This window comes from Podarcis cretensis (assembly GCF_951804945.1).
Source record: "Podarcis cretensis genome assembly, chromosome: Z".
NCBI lineage: Eukaryota > Metazoa > Chordata > Lepidosauria > Squamata > Lacertidae > Podarcis > Podarcis cretensis.
In genome coordinates this window covers 25,723,935-25,739,506 of record NC_137184.1, presented here as the reverse complement: position 1 = coordinate 25,739,506, position 15,572 = coordinate 25,723,935, and the positions used below count along the sequence as shown (strand labels likewise).

The 15,572-nt window shown below is 44.3% G+C and overlaps 2 protein-coding genes and 1 long non-coding RNA gene across 5 annotated transcripts in view; 1 reads left to right on the top strand and 2 right to left on the bottom strand.

The window, feature by feature from the left end:
• COL4A6 (collagen type IV alpha 6 chain) overlaps nt 1–6,395 on the bottom strand; it is a 173,505-nt gene extending 167,110 nt beyond the window's left edge. For 2 of the 3 annotated variants that reach the window (XM_079961592.1, XM_079961594.1), the window contains exons 1-3: nt 4,559–4,684; nt 4,314–4,410; nt 4,145–4,196 (exon numbers count right to left, since the gene is read on the bottom strand). In XM_079961592.1, the coding sequence (XP_079817718.1) occupies nt 4,145–4,196; nt 4,314–4,324 (63 nt within the window). In that variant the 5' untranslated portion in view covers nt 4,325–4,410; nt 4,559–4,684. Of the gene's footprint in view, nt 1–4,144; nt 4,197–4,313; nt 4,411–4,558; nt 4,685–6,257 lie in introns of those variants that run through there. The other variant, XM_079961593.1, reaches the window with a different exon arrangement.
• Nucleotides 6,396–6,627: 232 nt separating this feature from the next.
• Nucleotides 6,628–15,572, top strand: part of COL4A5 (collagen type IV alpha 5 chain) — a 143,705-nt gene continuing 134,760 nt past the window's right edge. Inside the window, exon 1 of the mRNA XM_079961595.1 lies at nt 6,628–6,865. Coding sequence (XP_079817721.1) covers nt 6,761–6,865 — 105 coding nt within the window. The 5' untranslated portion in view covers nt 6,628–6,760. The remainder of the gene's footprint in view (nt 6,866–15,572) is intronic.
• LOC307207725 lies at nt 7,245–14,739 on the bottom strand. Its single transcript, XR_013834800.1, has 3 exons — nt 13,993–14,739; nt 11,981–12,151; nt 7,245–7,622 (listed from the first exon to the last, which is right to left on the bottom strand). It is a non-coding gene; the product is annotated as an uncharacterized lncRNA (long non-coding RNA).

Below are 15,572 nucleotides of genomic sequence, written 5' to 3'. Positions count from 1 at the left end.
AAGATGTGGAGGCACAATGCTGGCCACTCCTCTGATACATGGATCAATGACTCAGTAGCACATCTATTCATCTATCTATCACTTTCAACAGATTTTTCATCACATAGTGATGAAAAATATAACAGGAAAGTACAACAGGAGCTTTGCCATCTTTCCCTATTACATTTGTATCACCATGAAGCTACAAGTGCTGAATTAGGGCTAGTGTCACAGCTAAGAACTGCCAAATGAGGAAAAACCAAAACAGAGCAGCCCCACAAGATGACTCACGTGCCTTTAACACAGGTTCAAATTGCTCTTCAGAAATTACTGACTTGAATACAGAATGCCAGTTAGTTTGGCTATGCTTGAAAACAAAAATAATATAGTAGGAGAAATAAGCCACAGTACTTTATTTGTTCCAGTCAAAATTAACTCACTCAGGAACAAGCTGCATTGCAATCAGTGGCTATTAGCCATGATTGCTATGCTCTGCCTCCACAGTCAAAATCAGTAATGCTTCTGAATACCAGTTGCTGGAAACTGGTCTCATGTACTTGGCTCCAGCTTGTGGGTTTCTCACAGGCATCTGTCTGGTTGGCCACTGTGAGAATAGGATGCTAGACTAGATGGGCCATTGGCCTGATCCCGCAGGGCTCTTTTTACTGAGATTTACTTCCTGGAAAGAACAGTTAAGGCTTTCAGTGTATGGGCCGGGATAGAAATAAGCCAATGCTCACAATCTAGCACCATTACCCTAAAGCCCTGTAACCTGGAAGTGAGTCACAACTGGTTAAACCCAAAACAGCTGGCAAGACAGGTGGATCAGTTTTTCTGCAAATTAAGGAGCCGACCCAATTATCCCAGGTACAGTACTGATCCAAGTTAAGTCATTTGACACATTTGGGTCGTTTAGAAACTACCCTTTGGGGAAATCACTGGTCTGGCCCAACTTATTTTGCAGCAAACCGGGGATGGAAACACAAGAGCTACTGAACAATGCTAATTGAAGAGTGTCATCTGCATAACTTGACAGTGTGAACCTTGATACAAAACTAGAGAGTTTGGCTACTTAGCTTTTTTACCCCAGTCCTACAAAACACCCAACATTTATAGCGCAATCCTAAGCATGCATATAATCATAAATTCAATGGGGCTCACTAAGTAGAGTTAGGATTACAGCAGGGGTTCCCAAACATATTTCTCTACAGATCACTTAATTTTTGCTGAGTGTCATGGTGGAACACATAAGGATTCTTCTTCCTGTTGCATAAATATGAATGTACTCTGTCAGATGCTGGATGATTTTTAACTGTCTTTTTATTGCCCCTGTTGTGTTTTAATATAAAACACAACGAGGGAATAAAAAGGACAACTAAATATCAATATAGTTGAATGAACAGACGTGCCTTCTTCCATCTTCAACCACGAATCCATAGCAATACCGTGGGCCACCTGGATGAGTATGTTAAACACTGTTTTGTGAACCCCTGGTTTACACCCTTAGCTGTAAGAGTAGCTCATTAAAGCTTGGAATCACAGTTACTTTTTTCCAGTTGAAAGTACGTTGTGTTTTTTCTTACTTTAAGAAAATTTATACACCTGTTAGTCCAACAAAATATTTCTACATAGTTTAAAACTTGTATGTAACTAAACAACAATAGCTCTGAAGAATTAAAAAACCCCTACTTTGTTCTAGATATATCATGTACAGGCACCATATCACAAGCATCCTCTTAAGAGTTATGCTTTCCTGGCCATGAGATATGGGAAGACCCCTCTTTTAAAGTAAGGGTAGCCAGATGCAAAAGAAGCTAGGCACCTTTGATAGATGTTCTACACCAGTGTTTCTGAAACATGGGTCTCCAGCTGCTTTTGGACTACAACTCCCATAATCCCTAGCTAGCAGGACTAGTGTTCAGGGATGATGGGAACTGAAGTCCAAAAACAGCAGGAGACCCAAGTCAGGGAAACACTGTTCTACACCTACTAAATTCCCTCTGGAGCCCTGTCTTCTTTTGTATCTGCCCCCCCCCCCCAGTGAGAATGGTGTGATTTTCATCAGTACTTATACTAAAAGGCAGATACATTGTTTTCAATCTGCTGCCTAATTACCTGGAAACCTTTTATCATCTTAGGTTCTACATGTGCTATAAACTTTCTTTCTCTTGCTCTTTAATGAAAGCTGAGTATCTGGAGATTATGACTCATGGGAGGACTCCCCTCCCCTTGCAAACACCCATGTCACCTTTTTTTAACTCAACCAAGAAAGTGTTAATGAATCTAACAAAATTAAGCACTGCAGCGCTAACAAAAGCATTTGTAAAACGAGGGCTTTTGCCATAAGGGAACTTTTGTGAAGGGGCATTTAGACAAATAAGAAGCACTTTATATTCATATTCAAAAACAATATTCAACCAACAGCAGGTAGTGGTACAAAAACCTATATTTAAGATGAGCACAGTCTGGAATTACTGCCCTTACAAAGCAAACTAATTCAACATATACAACAAAAAGTCCTGTGGCATCACAAAGCATTTCCCCAGTCCAGTGTAGATATTGTATGTTCTGCATATGTTGAATCCCACAAAGAGGGCTTAATTTGAGCCACAGTATAGCACCAGAAATGTCCCCAGGCCCCACAATGAACCAAATCATATCAACATTGACAAACTATACATTCTAACTGCATTGCAAGTCGTTGAATTAAATGAACTTTGGAATTCCTTCCAACCCTAGGAGTCTACGATTCTATGACTCAAAGCGTAGGAAAGGGAATCTCAAGAAGACATTTAGATCTCATGCTTCTCAGAGGCTTTAAGAAGTCCTGTTCGTGAACTCTAGAACTTGTGCTCAGCATATAGCTGCCAATAGGCCTGCTCCTAAGGACCTAAGCCTACACAAAACACCACACATCTAAGGCACATGACATGCCCCAATGAGTCATGGGAACTGTTGCTTCCCCTCATATGACCACAGTTCCCTGCACCCTTAAAAAACACAGATTCTAGGATTCTTTGGGACAGGCCATGTGCTTTAAATGTATTGTGTGTACACAGCCTCTCTTTGACAGGAGCCCTAAATGCAGTTTTTCATCACATGGCCCCCTATGGCCCCCTGCTTATAGCTGCACAGTGCACCACCCGTAAAGGGACAATTTATAAGGGCTAACTTTAAAAAGCAAGGAGCCATAGTTCAGCAGGAAAGTCAGCCCAGCCCCTTTGCAAAAGTGTGCTCCTGAGCTTGCACAGAGTGCAGTCTAAAATAGAGAGAAAATGAGGCTTAAGCATCCTCCTCCCATTCTCTTTAGAAGCAGTAACTGCTTCCAAACCTAAATGGATGGTAAATGCGGTCTACCTCGCCCATGACTTTGGCTTATGTTCTTACAATCCCCACCATAGATGCATAAACCCAAACTTCCGAAGAGTTCTGAAGACCACCCCAGAGGAAAGAAGAAAATGTGATGAAGGGCTCAAAAACTAATTGGTTTTATTTACCATTCTAGTACGTGGCTTCCTAACTTTGCAATTTTATATATAGCACATGTGTTCAAGGACCACAAGTAAAAAATAGACACCAGCAAGGGGTTGCAGTTCTCTACAATGCTTACTTGGGAATCAAGTCTTACTTAAATCAGCAGGGCTCGCTTTTGAGTAAATACTGTATACAAAAGATGCATAGGACATTTGCTGCATGTAGTGTCCCTCATGTTCACAGGCCCAAACATGTTCACAGACCCTCATGTTCCAGGCCCAAACTCCACAATCCACATACAAAGCACCCCAGTTATTACAGAAAATGCAACAGGGGTTTTAAATGAAGTGCATCCATCATGCTACAAGAATAAGTCTCACTACCATTTCTACTAGTTCATTTACAGCATCATGGACACTGATGTTATCATCCAGCACCCTACTCTGGAGTAGACATTGAGTATGCATTATTTCCCCGAATTAGGGCATACAGCCAACAAACATTTACTTGGAACTAAATTCTATCAAGTTTAATAGAGCTTACTCTGTGGTAATTGTGCACCCAGTTCACATTAAGTATCAACTGGACACACTTTTACCTGAGAGGAGGCCCCAATGTTGTGTGTATTCTGACTCAGGAAAATAAATGCACAGGATTAGAATGTGTTTTGAGATTGTCTGGGAACACTTACCCCATTCACAGAATCTGGAGTCAGGCAGAAAGCAACAAGGAACGCAACCAGCCTGCACGGGGAAAGGACCCAAAATTAATTAAAGTTGTAACAGAGACTCCACCAAGTTACATTTGATTAAAGTCAAGGTAGCATCACCCCCACCGGCCGCCCTTCCCCAGAAACTCACCCAGCGCGCATGGTGCAGCGTGTCCGGCAAAGAAACTGCTTCGCTCCCGCTGGAGAACTCAGTTCCTCGGGTTGCTCACGGCGCCCGGCCCCCCGGTCTGTGGGAAAGAAGGCAGCCAGGTTAAGACAGCATGACAACAAAGTTTGGGATTTTGGGGGGGGAGTGGGCAGGAAGGGCCGACCGTGCTGCTACCGATCAATTAGGGTACGGGAAGATCTTGGTCCCGCCTCCGGGGAAAACATTACCCGCGTAAGGTGCACGAATCCTGATCAAAGAGCGCGCAAGCGAGAATTCCCCAGCAAAACGGCCGCGGCAGCGCGGCGTCGGGCGAGGAATGGAGACGGCTAGGGGGCGGGCCCACGACTGTCAATCAGCCAAGTAGGCAGCCGCAGATCCGCATCAAACTCTCTCCCTCTCCTCCCCCATCCTTTCTTTCCCCCAAAGTCAGAAAAAAGGATAAATGAATAAACTTGGATTCGCTGATCTTCCGTTTCTGTGCGATGTTCATCATTCCGAAATTGTGCTGGGCACCTGCTTTTGGTCTGAGATAACCAGAGCGCTCAGGTGATCCCAGACCAAATGTAGGTAACCAACAATGCGCCCGCGCGCGCAGCGGAGACCATACCCTCACATTTGCTTATTTTATTTTATTTTCTAAAGAAAACAATTAACTCCTATGTGAACACATGGACGCAAGGCTCACTTAATTCCGTGTGGCTTAGGTTGCAATCCAAACACCACTGACCTGCGAGTAAGCCCCACTTAATTCAATAGAACTTACTTCTGAGTAGACATGGTTAGGATTGCGCAGCAATTTACTACTCTCAGGGAAGCACACTAATAGTTCCATTGAAATTAGCACCCCGTGCTTCGAGTGCAATTGCATAGGATCGCACAATTACATGCACGCATCTCAGCTAGGGAACGAAACCGAATCAAACAGGTGTGACACAGAAGTCCAACTCTGAACTCTTATCAAACCCACTGGAGGTTCTGAGGTATCTCCTACCTGTGATTCTCCTGAGAATTTTTTTCACTGAAGTTGTTCTGCACGTTTGCATGGGTTTGGAACCTGATTGTATCTTGGGGAGTTAAATGCAATCAAAAATTTATCTCCCCATTTTTTCCTTCTCAATTCAGAGCTGGCATCCAGTTTCAAAGACTTACAGCGCAACCCTACGCAAGTTTACCGCGCAAATAGTAAGCCTCAGTTAGTTCAATGGGACTAGGCTGTAATCCTAAACGGTCTATACAGAACCACTCACTTTCCGCTTTCCATAGGCAGCCAAGGGATGCCGAAAGCAGCAGACCGATCACGAGGGTGCATCAGAAAGCTTACTTGCTCCCCAGTAAGGATGCAGCCATGGGCCCGCCCTAAGCATGTTGACTGAGGCCCTAACCAAGTCTACCTGGGAGTAAGCCTCATTGAATTCAATAGGATCAGTATGGTTAGGACTGAGCGTAAGTCTCTCAAGAGAGGCTTACTCTCAGTTAAGTATCCACAGGACACTTGTGGTGGTTAAGTCTGAGAACTTCCCAAAAGGGTCTGATCTGAATCCCGCCCCCTACCCAATTTTCTTACCTATTCCCCCCTTTTCTTTTCCAGAGCACCTTCCCACCTGCAGCCGCCTCGGGAGGAAGGGGGGGGGGTTGCGCACAAAAATACCCTTTCAGATTTGGGGTTTAAACACACCTTGCCGCTTCTGCCAAACAAGTGTCAATCAAAAACACACACAAACTCTGCGGGTTGTATCTGATGCTGCTTTTTATACAGAGGAGAACCACTGCAACACACAGAAACGACTAACACAAATCCGTACGTTTCAGTGGAACCCATCTGAGTAAAATTTAGTTGGAACACGAACCCTGCGTGTGTGAGAGGGAGGGAGAAAAAGAACGTTAATGCTCTTGAAAACCTGAACTTTTTATTTCATGGTGGCTTACCTGGAATGACTCTGAGCCTAAAAAAAAGAAAAGAAATAAACCGTCACACAACACCTATTTCAAGAACAGCCCCTTAATCATAACCATCACGGCCATTCGCTGGGAGGCTTCCTCAACCAGCCAAGGAGTGCGGCGGATGAATCCCAGAGTGCCTTTTTTTGGGGACAAAGTAGTCCCGGGAGAGCGGCTTTTCTTTTCTTTTTCCCCCCCACACTTTTTTTTTTACTTTTTTTTTTGGAGCGCGGACAAGTCTGCAAGTCTGCACAGAAAGGCGAGCGGGTTTGCAGAGACCGAGGGGGAGGGGACAGGACAAGCGGGCGGGCGCACCGCTCGCCTCGGCTCGCCTTAGCCCAACCCAGGCCAACCTTCTCTCCCCCTCTGCCCCCACCACCTTCTTTCCCTTCCTTCCTTTTTTCCCCCTTTTTTTGCGAAGACCATGTCAGCTCCGAAGGACCAGCCCGGGAGCCTGCGAGACTGCTGAGGAAGGGAGGAGGAGGAGGAGAATGAAGCGGAGCCCGAGGGCCAACTGCCTGCTGCCGCCAACGCCGCCGCCGCTGCTGGTGCTCTTGCTGCTGCTGGGTCTCTGGAGCCAGGACGCCGGAGCTGCGGTGGGTGCTCCAAGCTGCTCTCCTCCGGGGGAAGAAGGCGAGCGGGAGCCGCGGGAAGGGGGTGGCGGAGTGGGAGAAGCAGCCTCAGGTTGGTTTGCCTGTGGCTGTGTGAGCTCCCGGAGGAGAAATCGCCTCGTATTTATAGTCCTTGGTAAATGAAGTCCTTGGCGTGGGCACTCCGCTGTAGGTCTTTTTTTTTAATGTAAAAAGCCTCGGTTTCAAAATAGGGCGACCTTGATTGTTGTTGCTTTGGAAATGGCCATGTGTTTCAGAGGCCGGATGAGCGAGCGGGTGGGTGGGGGGGAACCTTGGGAATGACCCTGTGCGCTACCTTCGTAATCCCCGTGTGTGTGTGTGTGTGGGGAAACTCTTATCTCTCTCCCCTGCCTCATTTCCCGGCCGCAGAAAATGGGGAGGGCGAGCGGGGACCCACGTTGCCTTCAAGGCAACTCCTGAATTTCTTTCACTAATTAGCTGAGCCTTACGTTGCTTTTCCAGCAGATGGCCCAAACTTTTTATTTGCAGCCGCTTAAAAACCTGTTGAGAGTGGAGCACGAACTTATCATCATCATCATTTTTATTATAGAACAGCTTTGTTTTTTGGGGGGTGAATATCCAAGGAGCTGATTAGGGTAGGGGGGCTGCGGCTGTTTCCCTTCCGGCTCAAGTGCCTCTCCTTCAGGTGGCTGCAGCGTGGTTTTCTTATCTCGCCCCTTTCCTCTTCCACCGTAGCTCTCGCCCTCTTCACGGGGAATGTCTATATCAAACAAAGACATGTATAGTTTTGTCTAGCTCCCTTGAGGTTGATTTGTGGCTGCCCTCCTTTCCCGCCGACCCCCTTTTAAATTAACGTATGTGAAAGTGAATTGGTGAGTTGGAGGGACTCCATGCAGAGGAAAACCCCCCCCCCAATGCTGCTGTGTGTTTAGCTCCATTTGTGAGGTTTTAGCACAAAGAAGAAATTACTGTAGTTCAGCTTCACTCAGAACTCCTGAGCGCTTCCATCGGAAGCCCGCTGTCTGGATGTGGAGAGGATCATCTCTCTTTCCCCGGGGCCTTGGGGTGTGAGACACTCCTGAAGAGCAGCGGCTTAGGCTTCCCACTTGTCTTTCCAGAGGATGCTTCTGCTAACCAAGTTGAGGGAGTGCGTTGTGCCCTACTGGGTTTTGGAAATATGTTAGAACAAGTATGTATGTGTGATGCTTAGAGCAAAATATGATTTTAATACCTATTTAATGCCACACCAGCTACTTCTTGCTTTTTATATAGTATTCTTTCATTTGCAGCCATGAGGGTAGGGGAGGCAGTAATTTTTTTTTTACTGAAGCACTGCTTAAGCATCCACAGAATCTTTGGTGAGGGAGGAGGATGGGGAGAAAACCAATGGGTACCACCTCTGGCTCCACTCTTGGCTGCCCCACCAGCCGGCACTGAGTTGCAACATGCGGTGCTCAGGTTTGCTGTTAATGCCCATTTTACAGATGGGGAATGCTGAAGCCGAAACATAGGGCCCAAGGTTGCACACTTGAGTTTGGGGCAGAGGTAGGACTTGAGCCCAGGCTTTCCAGCACATGGTGGTTCGCTTCCTCAGTCGGTGGGGCTAAAATGTATACCTTATGTTATATCAAAAATCTTGCACAAATTGTCTCTTAGTACCAGGTTAGGAAGAGCTTTTCCAACTGAGCTAGAGTGTTGATCCGTCTAGCTCAGCAGTGGCTTTTCCTGGTCTTGCACAGAAGTACAGTGGTACCTCGGGTTACATACGCTTCAGGTTACAGACTCCGCTAACCCAGAAATATTACCTCGGGTTAAGAACTTTGCTTCAGGATGAGAACAGAAATCATGCTCCGGTGGCATGGCAGCAGCAGGAGGCCCCATTAGCTAAAGTGGTGCTTCATGTTAAGAACAGTTTCAGGTTAAGAACGGACCTCTGGAACGAATTAAGTACTTAGCCCGAGGTCCCACTGTATGTCTTTCCAAGTGCTACCTGAAATTTGAGTCTGGGACCTTCTGCATGCTGCCCCTGCCTTTGCAAGACGCAGGGCTCTGCTCTCTGGCTCTGTTCCTCTGCCTACTTTCTTGATGGGAGTGGAAAAGAGAAACCGTAAAAGCATCATCTTGCCTGAAGGCTCCTCTCCTAATAACAAAATTATTTCCACTGTTACTGAAAGCAGCAAACTCTTTGAAAAGCTGCCATTTGGAAGAAAAGAGTTCTCTGTGTTGCACATTTTGTGAAAGTGGAGAAAGACTGTAATTTTTACCAGTATATCTTCCTGAGATTTTCTTCAGAGCCAGAAAAGATGGATAGTAGTGGCAAGACGGCCAAAATAACATCCTCAAATGTTATTTTCAGTTGACTAATAATATCTCCCTTTTAAAGAAATATGTAAATATAAAAATCTAAATATACTGTCCACTATGATAATAAAAATAAAAAATAATTATAAAAAATTGTATAATTATAAAATTATAAAAGATAATAAAAAAGGGATGCGGGTGGCGCTGTGGGTTAAACCACAGAGCCTAGGACTTGTCGATCAGAAGGTCGGTGGTTTGAATCCCCACGACGGGATGAGCTCCCGTTGCTCGGTCCCTGCTCCTGCCAACCTAGCAGTTCGACAGCACGTCAAAGTGCAAGTAGATAAATAGGTACCGCTCTGGCGGGAAGGTAAATGGTGTTTCCATGCGCTGCTCTGGTTCGCCAGAAGCTGCTTAGTCATGCTGGCCACATGACCCGGAAGTTGTATGCCAGCTCGCTCCGCCAGTAAAGTGAGATGAGCGCCGCAACCTCAGAGTCAGTCATGACTAGACCTAATGGCCAGGGGTCCCTTTACCGTTTATGATAATAAATATAATAAAAATAATAAAAATGATGGTGGACTAGTATGCGTTATTGCATTTTGTGTATATTTTGAAATCACCTTTGGTGTCCTGAATTAATTTGTAGCTGTATTAGAATAATAATAATAAGGTGGGCCAGATGTTTATCTTGCAACCTTCCTCTATCCATTTTTTACGTGGAAAGAACAAACATTGCTGATGTTTATCTCATATTCCTGTTGGCCAATATATACTGTAATGTGCTCTTAGAGAGCCAGCTTGGTGTAGTGGTTAAGAGCGGTAGTCTCGTAATCTGGTGAACTGGGTTCGCGTCTCCGCTCCTCCACATGCAGCTGCTGGGTGACCTTGGGCCAGTCACACTTCTCTGAAGTCTCTCAGCCCCACTCACCTCACAGAGTGTTTGTTGTGGGGGAGGAAGGGAAAGGAGAATGTTAGCCGCTTTGAGACTCCTTCGGGTAGTGATAAAGCGGGATATCAAATCCAAACTCTTCTTCTTCTTCTTCTTCTTAGCTAAATCAGATTAGTTATTCCTTTGAAGATTTCTCAGGTTCTTCACATTATGCTTATAGTTACAAATGTGTGTTTGGTCTTGTGATTATAAAACCAGGGATGATAGTTACTGTAAAATCATTCACATTCTTACATTATATGAAAAGGCCCATAGTAGTTTGTAACTATAAGCATACTGTGATTGATTGGATAGTGATGATAGAACTTGGTGGCAAACTGGCATCTGTTTGTCTTTTGAAGATATGATATAGCATAATTATGAATGTGCCACTGTTGTTATTTTTTAAGTTCATCAACCATGCTCTGATGTTGCATGATTAAATTAACTAATGGCCAAAAATAGTTCAGATTTTGACTATTGAATATGTTGGAGCTTTATACATGTACTGTAGGGAGAGGCCCAGTTAAAGAACTCACTGATGTCTCTGCAAAATGGGTATAATTTTGAAATTTGGTTAAACTTAAAAGTGCATGAGGGAGCCTGGGTGGCTAGTTGGCACTCCTGCGATCTCTTTAAACTAGTTTTGCCATACCTTGGAAATGACAAATACTGTATAGCTTTTTGTGCAAACCAAGTTCTTGCTTGCAAGTAAATGGGATACAGTCCCAGCTTTGCAGCACCATTGTAGAGGTGTTTATGCAGGAATGAGTTCTTATTGATTCAATGGAATTCAGTTTATTTAGGGTTGCAGCCTTGATTAACATATCCCACCTAACTGCATCGGGTTCTGAAAACTATCAAATTTTAAGTAAAATTACTAAAGCAGTGTTTGTGCACATCCAATGAGTATCATAAACACATCACTATGCTGAGATATTTTGCTGGGGGGGAAATAAGCATTGCACTGTGGATGTGAAATTAATAATTCAAGGAAGAGTCAGTAGTATAGCTGCCAGCAAATCTGCAACTTTTCTAGAAATTTCTTGCAATTACTGACTTGCCCTAATCTGAATCCATCCTTGTGACTCCTCTCCTGAACCTCTTGGAATGCTAACAGGGTTCTTACGCAACATTCTTTTCTGCTGGGGACAGGTTTTCTTATTCCGTGCAGGTATCCAGATAAAGTTGCAAGGGACAATTCGCCTAATTGCTAGGTGAAATGAAGTTGGCTGATCTATACATTGATATATGTTTCTATGAGAATTTAAAAAGTCCTGAGTTAAGTGGATTCTGCAGCATTTTAAAATTTTGATTAATTCACAGTACTTTTTTACAACCCATTAACAAGTTCTCTGGGTGGTGTGCCATAATTTTTCAAAGCCATAGTGTATAGAAAATGCTACATGGAGCATAACATCAGGCACAAGCTAAAAGAGCAACAGAATCAAGCCATTGGTTCCCAAGGTCTAGTAAGGTAAAGGGACCCCTGACCATTAGGCCCAGTGGCGAACGACTCTGGGGTTTCGGTGCTCATCTCGCTTAACTGGCTGAGGGAGCCGGCATACAGCTTCCGGGTCATGTGGTCAGCATGACTAAGCAGCTTCTAGTGAACCAGAGCAGCACACGGAAACGCTGTTTACCTTCCCACTGGGGCAGTACCTATTTATCTACTTGCACTTTGACATGCTTTTGAACTGCTAGGTTGGCAGGGTCAGGGACCAAGCAATGGGAGCTCACCCCGTCATGAGGATTCAAACCGTCGACCTTCTGATCTGCAAGCCCTGGGCTCTGTGGTTTAACCCACAGCACCACCTGCATTCAAGCCAGTAGTTCCCAAGGTCTAAAAACACTTAAAAAGCCTGGGGAAATGAAAAGCACTTCACCTGATGCCTAAAAAGCCACAGCATTGGTGCCGAGCAAGCTTCTTGGGGAGGGCATTTGAAAACCAGCGTTGTCACCATTGCTAAATGCCTTTTTCTTAGTAACCCCCAGCCTCAAATTATTTGGTAAGGGAACATGGAGAAGAGTCTCTGAAGATTGGTGCAAGCTTGGAACTGCAGAGGGGAGAAGATTGTAGCTTATCTATATGGGAAACCTGGGGCCCTCCAAATGTTATTGGGACTCCAACTCCCACCGTCCTTGATCACTGGCTACATTGCCTGGGGCTGATGGGAGTTGTAGACCAAGAACACCTGGAGGGCCACATGTCCCCACCTCTGTTTTAGAGATACAGCAGAAGGTTGGAGGCAAGACCCCAACTTTTGCGAAAGGGGCATGGGCCTGGCAACTACATATTTTTGTATTGGCCACTGAGGCTAGTCAAAAGACTGCAGAGCCCTGTTTAAAATGCTCAGAATGTGTTTACCATGCAATGCCAACCTAGGTGTTTTGGTGGTTCTCTTTAGAGTTCAGAACCCTGAGCCTTCATTTGGAGACCTGCTTCATAATAGTTACTGGAGATTTATGTGGCAGGCAAAACAGCTGGGTGACAGGCAGTGTTGTGTAGTGGTTCACATGACATATTAGAACCTGGGAGACCAGGGTTCAAATCCCCACTCAGCCATGAAGCTCACTAGGTGACCTTGGAACAGTCACTGCCTCAGCCTAACCTACCTAACCAAGATGATCAAGGGTCTGGAAACCAAGTCTAATGAGGAGTAGTCTTAAAGATATGAAAGCCAACTTCAAATACCTCAAGGGCTGTTCACATGGAAGATGGCATGCTAGCTTGTTTTCTACTCTGAAGGGCAGGACCTGAACCAATGGATTCAAATCAGGAAGAACTTCTAATGGTAAGAGCTGTTAGAAAGTGGAACAGATACTCTCAGAAGGTGGAGGACTCTCCCTCCTTGGAGGTTTTTAAGCAGAGTTTGGATGACCATCTATCATGGATGCTTTAGCTGAGATTCCTGCATTGTAAGGGTTTGGACTAGATGACCCTCAGGGGTCCTTCCAGCTCTACAATTTCATGATTCTGCCTTACTGGGTTATGAGGATAAATAGGAGCAGGGAGTACACCTCCCATAATCTTCTAATATGATAATGATAATGCATTGCTGCAAGTATGTGCACTGACACATACCAGTTAATATAAAAAGAAATCTCCATTTTGGATACAAAAAAATTAGGGGGGAAACAATATAAATTTATGAGTTTATAGTAAGCATCAAGTAAAAGCTAAATAAAATATTGCTTCTTGTGCTGACTCTTATAACCAGAAATGGGTAGGCCCCATCTTGTGCTTTAGATAACAAAACATCTGTAGTTGACACTGCAAGACACTTAAATATTTAGGCATGAGTAGCTTTGGGTGCTGGAATGAGTGCTAAGGTGAAAAAGGTTCAACAGAATGGGTGCTAGGGCAATGTAGTTGTCATGGGGGTGGCATGTAACTTAGGTCACACCATGCATTTAAAAGTTTATGGCCTACCCCAAAGAATCATGACCACTATACTTTACCTCTCACAGTTACAATTCCCAGCACCCTTAAGAAACTACAGTTCCCAGGATTCATTGAGGTAAGTCATGTGCTTTAAATAGATGGCATTTGTGTGATGGCAACGGGTGAGGTTAATATCCAACCTGAGGGAAGCTTCGCTTCTTTTACACAGCCATCACTGAATCTTTTGTAACTTCAGGCTTGTTCTGAGATGCAGCCTCTGCCTAAACAAACAAGAAATTCCAACTCCGTTCCAGCCACAGGCTTTGGCAGACAGTCTTGGGTCACTGATGGGTCACTCTAGTTCCCCACTACCTCCAAAGAACCCTTGAACGCTCCAGCCATTAAAAAAGAAATGACATTCTCAATGTTGTTCACTTGACTAGTTTGGGCATCTTTGTACACTACCTCAGTAGTGTGGAAGCAGCTTTCTTATTCATTTGTTCAAAATAATACCTTCATCAGTTGCTGGGAACAGCAGGTGTCCAATTTTCAGGCTTCCCACAGGCATCTGGCTGGCCACTGTGAGAAGAGGATGCTGCAGGAGATGGGCCAGGGGATCTTTTTATGGTCTTGATTTTTAAAAAAAAACAAAACACACACTAACTTGCATTAAAAATAGACCCTCCATTTCACTTTGTTCATAGTAGATTGGTTAGTCTTGTGTAAGATTGACACACAACCAAGGGACAGATTTAAAAAGAACCAAAAATTCTAGGCCCTTCACGGCCTAGGACCCTCATACCTAGGGGACCGCCTCTCCCGGTATGCCCCACGGAGAGCCTCAAGGTCCATAAATAGCAACACCTTAGTGGTCCCGGGCCCTAAGGAAGTTAGATTAGCCTCAACCAGAGCCAGGGCCTTCTCAACTCTGGCTCCGGCCTGGTGGAACGCTCCGCCTCATGAGACCAGGGCCCTGCAGGATCTGATTTCTTTCCGCAGGGCCTGTAAGACAGAGTTGTTCCGCCTGGCCTTTGGCTTGGAGCCAATTTGATTCCCTCCCCCTCTTTCTTTTTTCTTTTTCCTTTCTCCTTCTGTGATGAGGCTGCATTTTAATATTTTAATGTTTCAATATTTTAATGTTGTATTTTAATCTTGTTTTTAAGTTGTATTCATTCAACTTGTTTTTATTATTGCTTGTTAGCCACCCTGAGCCCGGCCTTGGCTGGGGAGGGCGGGGTATAAATAAAAATTATTATTATTATTATATATCCCAGGGATTAATATCTAATTAATTTTAAACACCAGTAGGACTGCCATACATCCAGGATTTCCCAGACACATAAGGGATTTGTTTCCGAAAACCGGTAAAAATGTCCAGGAAATCCCTGGCATTTGGCAACCCATGTTGTAATTGTTGTTGTTTTGTCAAATATCCTTAAAAATAGCTCAAGAACTTAGCTCCCAATTTTTTGTGAGGTTTTGTTAAAAAAAAAAAAAAGCTCAACAACTTTTTGTCCAGATTTTCACTTTTTGAAATATGACAACCCCAAACACCAGAGCATGATAAATTGTTGAAAGGCAACATGTTGTAACTCTGTATGTTATTCCCTGTTTAAAAACTGGGTATACTTTCTAAGGAATGTGGGGGTTGCTTACGTCTACAATCCTGAATTTAAAAAGGGGGTTTATTTCTCTCACTTTCCAGCCCAGCCAGTAGTTGAAGTTAATTTACAGAGTGAAGTCTTCTGGAACCTTCTAGACCAGCTGCTCTTTTCAACTCTTTCCTTTTCCATCTACAACTCTTCCTCTTATTTTCTTGAGCCTTCTCTCTTAAGCTTGAACTGTGAACCCACCATATATTTAATGCACATGTCTTCTCCCAAAGAATTCTGGGAACTGTAGTTTACCCTTCACAAAGCTACAATTACCAGCACTCTTAACAAATTAGAGTTTCCAACATTCTTTGGGGGAAGTCGTGTGCTTTAAATGTATGCATATGCACAGCCTTGCTCTCTCTGGTTGCAATTGCACCATATATTTTAAAAGCACTTTGATATCACTTCCCTCAATGAATACTGGGAGCTGCAGTTTGT